Source organism: Glycine soja, chromosome 8 (assembly GCF_004193775.1).
Source record: "Glycine soja cultivar W05 chromosome 8, ASM419377v2, whole genome shotgun sequence".
NCBI lineage: Eukaryota > Viridiplantae > Streptophyta > Magnoliopsida > Fabales > Fabaceae > Glycine > Glycine soja.
Window position 1 is genome coordinate 16459354 of NC_041009.1, and position 10081 is coordinate 16469434.

Here is a 10081-nt window from a genome sequence, read left to right on the forward strand (position 1 = left end):
TGCATAATTGTTATACCTTTAGAAGTGTTAGGATTTATTGGAGTGAGATTCAAAATAACTTTTTTCTTTTTTATATTTGGATAACATAATATTCTAATTATTTTGTTAAATATAATAAAACTTACATATAGATATATATGAGATATAACTTATTAATTATTATTATTATTATTATTATAGGGTCTTAAAATAGACAAAAAAAGGTTACTAGATAGGACACAATCATGACCTCTTCGCATGCGTTTCTCTCTTTTTAATAATAATAAAAAAAAACAAAAAGAGAATATTACAGCTATACATACATATATCATACATGATACATGAGAGATGTGGATGGGAACGGCATCTCCATATGCTGTGATGACATTGACATGACCCCGAATAGTATGTGAGATGATAGAACATGCAACATGGGAAGTTTTGATGTGACATGATGATGAGATGGAATAGTAGGTATGTACTGTGAAATACTACTACAGCGGTTGGATGGATTTGTCCGGCTGCTATTCACTTGCTTCTGACTTCTATCCCATATTTGGCAAAATCCGTATTTCTACATGTGCTTTTAAATTGTTTTAATATTAATTATTGCTATTGATACAATCATTAGGATACTAGTACTATTATGCGTTGATATAAAGGAAGGAAAAGTTTTACCTAAATTGCCAAGGACTCATACATCTTATATGCACAAGTATGGACACAAATAATTGGCGCCATTAAAACACAAAGAAGCCATGCGGAAATTGGTGAAAATGTTGGAGTATTTCATGTTCTCCTTACTCATTTTGTTTCGTTATACCTTGTATGCCCACGTTGATGCTATTGGGTTGTCATAGGATATTTGTTTTGTCTGGCATGGAGGAATGCAGAATGCATTGCATATGTAGCAAGTTTTTAATTCTAGAGAGGATTTTGGCTTGACAAATGTAACGTCGTATAACACTTTATTTTAAGAAAAATATTAACAGCATACTCTCCAACATACATTTATGGAGACACTCTTGTTTATTACTGCATGAAATCTATTAAAAATTATAAAATTTTGTGAATCTTAAATTCTATTTAATTACTTTTTATCCTGATTAATATTTTATGAATTTCAATAAATTTTAGTCAATAAAAAAGAGTGTATTTATAGAAGTGTGTTAAAGAGTATAACACTGTCACTCATCTTCTTTTAATAATAATAATGAGCTTATTTCTATTAGAAAAAGAAAAAAAAAAGCTTAAATATAAGCTCCCTTGAGCAACTTTTTAAAGTTTTTTCTAGCTTGTGCACAAAACACACCAATCTTCGAGTCCCAACTTCCTCATTTTATTTTAACTTTCTATAAGTTTGGATGAACGATTGTGTTTAATCCGATATAATTTATATTGTATGTATATTTCTTCTTCTTTTTTTTACACCAAGAAAATATTATATCATTTCATTCATCATAAGACCTTCAATACAGTGAGAAATAGACTAAAAAACATGATGACTAGCATGAAATTTAGATGCTCTTGCTAGACAATGAATAACTTGATTGACTTGCTTCCTAATAAAATGCATTGTGGCATTTGGGAGGGTAGATAGTAATAATCTAAACAATGTTGGAGAATACAACCAAATTCTGATACATTAGATGTAGTTCAAGCTAGACTATCAACAAAAAATTACCGTCAACAAGAAATTTACAATCAGTTTTTGCTTCATGTATTGGAGGTGCACCATTCTTGAGAATTGTTTTGACTGCAAAAAAATCACCATTATTGTCACGAATACATATGCCAGTGCCATAAAGATTCTTATCAACAAAATTTGTTGCAACCAAGTTGCAATTCAGATACCCTACATCTGGTTTGTGTCATCTAAAATTATTGACATTATTCTGTGTATGACCGTGGTCATTTTTCTCTCGAGCCTACTTCTAGTTATGCATATAATCACGAGTAAAATGTACAGAGATTTGAGGAGGTTGGAATGTATCATTTCATACCTTGTCATCCTGTCTCTACCAAAGACACCATGGATGTTTTTATATCAAAATACTTTTAATTTAAACGGACTTTTTAAGTTAAAAAATAAAATTTGACAAATTACTTTTACTTTTTTAAAAAAGTTTTTTTTTAACTTTAACTTAAAATAACATTTAACTAGAAAAGTAGTCAGGCTAAACATACAATAAGAATTGATTTTGAGTATAAAACAAGGTAAAAAATTTCACAGTTGAACTTACCTTGTTTAACCCAGTAACATTGTCTAGTTGCACGTGATGAGTTGATGACATTTTTGTCTTTCGTCTATATGACTTTCAACGATGACATAGAAATAAGGTCATTCATTTTAGTTGCTTACACTTTTCTGACATACGAACAATTCAAAGAATATAATAACATGGCATGAAAAGAGCTTTCTATTTTTTAGTTTAGTTTGTAGTCTGCTAGACTGTAAATAAGCTTTCTACTTTTTGCATCTTTTTTTGAATTTGACGTGAATTTGAGATAAAAATGTGGGTACTTGACACTGATCCAAACAGCAGAGTAATGCAATATTTTACTACGTGCTGCAGTAAGGTATTCACACTTCACCTTTTATTTATTCATTTTTCTTCATTTTTGTAGTTCTTCATATTGTTGTACTAGTATCAAATAATTCCTTAGATTACAATTACAGGTGTAAAAACCTTTATGGGCTTTAGGGTATGTGCAAGCACCCCATTGAATCGTACCATTTTTCTTGTTTTTTGGGTAATCATTGCACCGTTTTGTTGGGACAATTATTCGGTCAATAATGCTCTAGATTGGAAAAGTCCTAAAAGTTTACAAGAAACTGGGCTAAAAGAGAAGCCCAACATCAAACAACACTAACAATGTTCTTGCCACGTTCAAGTTTCCTAGGAAATGTTTTGATACTAAAACTCAAACATCACCTGGCCCATTATTCTTAGGCAGTTGCTATGGACACCCACTACTTTTGCTGGGCATCCAGCAACACAGTGAAAGGACTAAAATATTTTTTATCTTTTTTACAGATCGATAATAATGTGTTTCCCGCATTATTAATAGAACACTCAAATTAACTGAGATAATAGATACATTATGTTATAAATAAATAATATCACTATATATAACACTAAAATTTTTAATTTATATTTAATGTACATGTAAATTTACATAATAAATTTTGTGATGATTATTTTTTATCTAATAATTAATTTTTTTACATATATAAATTATAAATAAAAATCATATGTTTAATAAGTATTTACACATGTAAAAAATATCAAATTTATTTAATTATCAATTGCTATAAAAAAACATCTAAATACATCATTCAATTAAATATCATATTTATTTAATTTTTAATAATTATAATAAACATCTAAATACATCATTCAATTAAATATGATATTTAATTGAATGATGTATTTAGATGTTTTTTATAGCAATTGATAATTAAATAAATTTGGTATTTTTTACATGTGTAAATACTTATTAAACCTATGATTTTTATTTATAATTTATATATGTAAACAAATTAATTATTAGACAAAAAATAATCATCACAAAATTTATTATGTAAATTTATATGTACATTAAATATAAATTAGAAATTTTAATGTTATATATAACGACACTATTTATTTATAACATAATGTGTCTATTAGCTCAGTTGATTTGAGTGTTCTATTAATAATGCGGGAGACATAAGTTTTAGTAAATTAAATAATAAATTATATTTTTTTAAAAAAAATCCTATGGGCATACGGATTGGTAATCCGTAAAAAGAAAAATTCATACAGATCAACAATTCGTATTCATCGATTTGTAGAAAAGGTGAAGGACATTTTAGTCCTTTTACTATGTTGCTTGGTGTCCTGGCAAAAGTGGTGGGTGCCCAAAGCAATTGTCTTATTCTTATTGCTTATCACCCATTTGGGCATAAAGGCACATTCAATGTATATCCATCCGTCTACAACCCAAAAGACAATTTTGGTTCAACATTTTAATTTGGATTTGGTTTTCAAGACTCTTTTGTATTTTCAATGTTAAGTTCTAATGAATAATAATTCAGAAAAAAAATATTAAAATGAAATCAATACAATGAAATGATAACTTTTTTCTTAATTAACATAAATTATTATTTCTTCTTATAAGATGGCAAGGAGTACATAAAATATTTTTCTTCAAAATAAAGTGTTCAAATATTTGTTAAAATCGAAATAGGAAAAATAAATTCAAACTCAATGTAGTGGATCTTTTTTCATTGAAAAAATGTTAATCAGTATATTTAGGAAAGTCTTGAAAGAATTTTTAAAATAAATTTTTTCATTAAAAATAAAAAAAAAATTACGATGTTCATAAATTTTTTATCTTTTCTTATAATTTTTATTTTAAATACTTTTTTAAAAATTCTTTAATCAATTTCATAAAGATTATTGATTAGCAAGACCCTTCATTAATGAGTTACGTGAAGAGGGTGCACAATTAATTGTCTGCGGTGCACGTGGTACCATGTTTGCAATAGAACATGTGTGAGCCACGCACGTGTGGAAGGAAGGATGAAAAGAATGAAATTAAAAATCCTAAAATTTGAGTATGACCTTGGAACCAACTCAAGCTTGATTGAGAAGCCTCAGCCTCAGCCTCAGCCTCACAATCACATGATCGCTGACACACACACACACACATCTTTTCTTCCTTTCTCGCGTGCTCCCTGCATACCTCTATTTTTCTAATTCTTCAAAACCACACCAATAAAGAGAAGCCACTCCAACAATAAATTTCGCCCCCTCTTTAGCAATGATACTATTTTTTCCCCTTATTCTTACTTAAAATATACACTTAAAGAACAGCTAGAAATGAATGTTATTATTAAATATAAAAAAGTTGTTGTGATGGTAGTAGTAATTGTGTAAGGAAACCTTATCCATGAGTTACCGAGGGTTGATTAGTAACCTGGGGATCAGAGTCCGGGCCATCTGACTCAATCCTTGTTTGTTTATCTCAATGCGAATAATAAGGTCAAATGCTCTCTCAAACACCAGCATCCACATGATTTTACATCAAAATGTTTTTCAATTTGGAGAAGTCGGTCCAGATATATATACAACTTTGAAGGACCCAAACAAAATACACTTATTTGTCATATTTTCCCTTCTCCATAACTAAGCTTCACTTGTCACACCAAACCTATCTAATTCGCCATGCATGCTTTTCTATTTCCAATTATATATTATTATGCTCCACTTAATGAGACGTTATCTTCACTTCTTCAGATTAATCATGCTGCAGAGGCTAACCGTTATCAATTCTACACACAAGATTCTCCCAAAATTATGATAATATAAATATAAATACTGTAAATAAAAAAATTAAGTTACCCAACTCCCTTCATTTTTTATTTATTAACCATCACATTGGTATGAAATTATTCTTATTAAAAATGGTAATTAATCTTCGCCAAGAATAATAAATACACATAAAATAAATATTCTATATTGAATTGTGAATCAAAATTTGAATTCTGAATTATTTAATTAAAAAATACAAATTAATATAACTTATTTCGACTGCCTCCTATTTTAATTACACAAAAACAAAAAGAGGATCCTAGACCTCAATTATATATCCTTGGACTTGGTAATATAATGGCTACTATGTTGTTAATACCGAACCTAACAAATGTTACGGTTAAAAGGAAAACAAAAAAGTAATCCTATAATGAGCACGAATTTAGCTAAGGTAGCAGGTGAGATTAAAGTAAAAATGTTGGTAAACAAGCCACGTGGATGAGATCATGGCCATTTTTGGATTAAGTTGAGCTGTAAGCGTCGTGCTGAAACGTGAGAAGAGGAATATAAAAAAGAGGCCATGATAGGACAAGAGGGGTAGAAAGTATAATTAATTGAACTAAACTAATGTAATAAATCAGAATGAATGAAATAAATAAAAACTTCGCACACCTCCCGAAGTAATAATATTATTAGCAGCAGAGGAATCCGGCTAACTTGGACCCTATTGGAGGAGTCACAGCGACAAAACCTGCAAGAGATCGATTCTTTGAGAGGGTTGAATTTTATCAACATTAAATTCTACCCCTTTTAATCATTGTTAATTAAGACATTAATTATCCAATTATTCACGCTGTAAATGTATTACTAAACTATTTAAGGTCTCTGCCGAGTGGTTTTACTTTATGGCCAAATTTAGTGTCTAAACTGACATATTGAGGAAAGTGAGCAGTGTGTGTCTGTGGCCATACCTGTTTTCTTTCCAAGTGACAGCCCACCATTGTGCTGTTGCTTAACACTTGATTCCTGTTCAAACCACATGATCATTATTCATTGCATCAATTAATCCTTCTTCTTTTTTCTCTGCTCATTTTTACTTTACATACTTGACTTTTTAATTAGTAATAGACTTATTTTGAACACATTCCTAGCATACCAATCCTTCAAATATACTACTAATTATACAAAGAATCTCAATCAAAAGTAATCAGTACCATGTCAGTGTGTGATATTACTTCATTAGCATGAAACTTCAACAGTTTAACTAAGTTTTTTTCTATCTACAAGTTGGCAATTTCACATATCAAGTCAAGCAATCAATTAACGACATGTAAAAAATGATACTGTTTGTTAATAACAAAAAAACGAGGCAGTGATCATAAAGACACTTAAATATTTGAAAATAAAATGTTTTTTGACGTTTTATCAGTCTAAGTTACCCACACGCATTTTTGTTTTGAAAAATGTTTTTGAAGTTTTTTTTGAAGATTAATGAAAAATACAAAATATCTTTAATTTTAAAATTAATTTTACTAACAATTTTCTTAAAGACACTTATTAAGAAAATTTAATATATAATACATATTATAAAATATTTTCAGTTACTTAAAATTGCAAGTATCAAATAATTTTTTTTTAACTAACATTAAGGGTATTGGTCAACATTTGATACATTTGCCTTTTAAAAAAGCAGATTATAATTAATTGAATTAACACTTTATTTTATTAAGGATCTTTCTAATTACACTTGATAAAAATACAACAAACACATTAAATCATAAGAAAATAGGAGTAATTAATAATTTTCTCTTTAACAAATTAATTATTTCATTTTTTTTAAATAACAGCCATCTTCAAACAAAGAAATCGATGTACTAGCAAGCAACACATTTTCTATCCTGGACTTTACTATTTATCGAGTATTTGTACTTCAATTACTACCTATATTATGAGTAGGTTGTTGATATGGTTATTCATCAATGAAAGAAAAAAAAACTAGTACTAGTAACTCATTATTATCGTTGTCTTCCTAGTTAAAGAGAAGGGCACACAATACGTACACATCCCAACTAGTAACTACTTAAGTCCATGGAAGATTTTGAAACGAAGAAGCTGCAAGGGCAACAATAATTTGCATTGGAGTTATTTTTAAAAGAATATTAAACCATTACTAGAAAGTAAAAAGAGGGGAACAGAAAAGAAAATCTGGAATGCAAAATAAAGGGGAAGGAAAAATGAAAGTGGTTTAATATTAACTTTACAGAACTTGCAAGTCACTTCCCCTATTATTTTTATTATTATTATTAAAAAATTTGTGCATGTGTGTGCATGAAAAAAGATGCTCCAATGTGTGAGAAATTTCACTTGTGCCACTCCTTTACTCCTCAAAACCCCACCCATCACTCCCACACCTCTCAGAGCCTCACACACAGGAAGCCAAAGCAATCCTCAAAACGGTGCGTTTCGCTCCTCTCTCTAAAAATAACATACTAACTTCTCTTTCTCTCTCTTAAACTTTCTCCCACTAAAACACACTATCTATATGGAGGCGCCGGAATACTTCGTCGGAGGCTATTTTGGCGCCGGAGGAGCCGAACAGTTCTCTCTGTCGGAAAAGCGCCACTCCGACCAGAAAACTGGCGAGCCTTTCGCCATTGACGACCTCCTCGACTTCTCCCATGCGGATGCCATTATGTCCGACGGTTTCTTCGACAATGTCACCGGAAACTCCACTGACTCCTCCACTGTCACCGCCGTCGACAGCTGCAACTCCTCAATTTCCGGCAGCGACAACCACTTCGCCACCGCCATTGTCCCCCGCTGCTACCACAGCGATCCTCAATTCTCCGGAGAACTCTGCGTTCCGGTAATTATCATTTCCGATTTCTCGCTACTCGAACACTAAATAACGAAATAAACGATAATTGTAATAAATTAAATTAAATTTGTTAAGTAATTTTGAAATTGAGTTTTCTATTTTCGTGATTTTGTAACAGTATGATGAAATGGCGGAACTGGAATGGCTCTCGAACTTCGTGGAAGACTCGTTCTCCGCCGAGGAGGAGCTGAAGACGCTGCAGCTGCTCTCGGGCGGCGGCGCCGCGTCCACCGCCATTGGCGCGAAACCGCAGACGCCGGAGTCCTCCTCCTCCACCGACACGCTTCCGCCGTTCGCCTCCGACGGCACCTTGCGAAACGCACCGTTTCTCCACTCGGAAACTCCTCGCCCAGGGAAGGCACGCAGCAAGCGCTCACGCGCGGCGCCGGGGGACTGGTCCACGCGCCTGCTCCACCTGGTCGCGCCGGAGAAGGAGAAGCCGCCGCAGGCGAAGAAGAGAGAGGGAACGAATGTGGAGTGTTCCGGACGCAAATGCCTTCACTGCGGCGCGGAGAAGACGCCGCAGTGGCGAACGGGACCGATGGGACCGAAAACTCTATGCAACGCGTGCGGCGTGAGGTTCAAGTCCGGGAGGCTGGTGCCGGAATACCGGCCGGCGGCGAGTCCAACGTTCATGTCAACGAAGCATTCGAATTCGCATCGGAAGGTTTTGGAGCTCAGGCGGCAGAAGGAGATGCAACGACAGCAGCATCATCAGCAGTTGATGAGTCAAAGTTCAATTTTCGGCGTATCCAACGGTGGAGATGAATTCTCGATCCATCATCATCATCATAATCATCACCTCCATTGTGGGCCAGACTTTAGACACGTTATTTAGACTACCTAGTTTTTAAATTTTCATTTTAATTTTAATTTAGGGTGCAGGTCTAAGTTTAAACTATCGTCAGCTTCAGCACTTCTTTTTTCTTATCTGAAAAATTTTGTCTTATGAATTTGAATTCTTAGCTTTTTTTTTCTTCTAATTTTCTCTTTTTTCCTTTATGGCAGAAAGTCAGAAAAGAAAAAAAAAAGGGCAATAGAATCATGGGGAAGGGTTAAAAATAGGGAGGGAGAGCTTCATTCGGCTGTAGAATCTACTCTTGATTGTTTTCTCTTTTTTTATATATATATATATTTTGGCCCAATTTGGAAAATTCAGAATCAAAATCTTAGTTTTATTGGAAATAAAAATAAATCAATGGAAATAATTTGCTGAGTAGCGGGAAAAAAATTTAACTAGTCTGGTCAACGTAAATGTAGTACACTCGTTTATTATTTTTATTTTACTGAAAAAATAAAGTGATAAATCATAATTTATAAAAAGATATTGAAAAAAATATCAGTGCAGAGGCTTTTCATTAATTGTGCATATAAATTAACAAATTATATAAAGGATGAGATAAACAAAAATCCATTTATATGGAAGATAATTATGCGTGAAAGGGAAAAAAGAAAACGCGGTTTCACTTTTCTAAAATCCACTGGTCCATTGCAAACTATATATGGAACCTGGATTTCTTACATACCAAGGGATTTTCAGCTTTATTAAAAAAAAAATGGCAGCAATAGATGGTTGCTTGATACAACGATACACAATTTGGTCAATTGGCAATCATGAAACAATGTGTTCATCTTTTGCCTTACCAAAAAAGTGGGTTACTCTTCATCATTTCTATAAACTCGTGAATAGTGTAATTCATCTAGATTTTCATTCTGTTCAAAAAGGGAACTTGAGTGATTTTAGATAGTAGTATTCATTTTTATTTTTTATTTTTAAATTCTCTTGATATCTTCGTTCTAAAATAAAACAGGTGGAAACGATTGTTAACTTTACCCATTTTTAAGGCTGAAGGATAAATATACCGACAAATTTTAAGGCCGAATTGAAGTGCTTGGTTATGTGCATCGTGAGAGAGTACCGAGG

At 32.2% G+C, this 10081-nt stretch overlaps 1 protein-coding gene across 1 annotated transcript; it reads left to right on the top strand.

Moving 5' to 3' along the window:
* Positions 1–7698: 7698 nt before the first annotated feature.
* Positions 7699–9140, top strand: LOC114423065 (GATA transcription factor 9-like). The gene is made up of 2 exons (XM_028389675.1): positions 7699–8145; positions 8276–9140. Exons 1-2 carry the CDS (start codon positions 7822–7824, stop codon positions 8993–8995), a joined length of 1044 nt encoding a protein of 347 aa, XP_028245476.1. The 5' UTR covers positions 7699–7821; the 3' UTR covers positions 8996–9140.
* Positions 9141–10081: the final 941 nt, after the last annotated feature.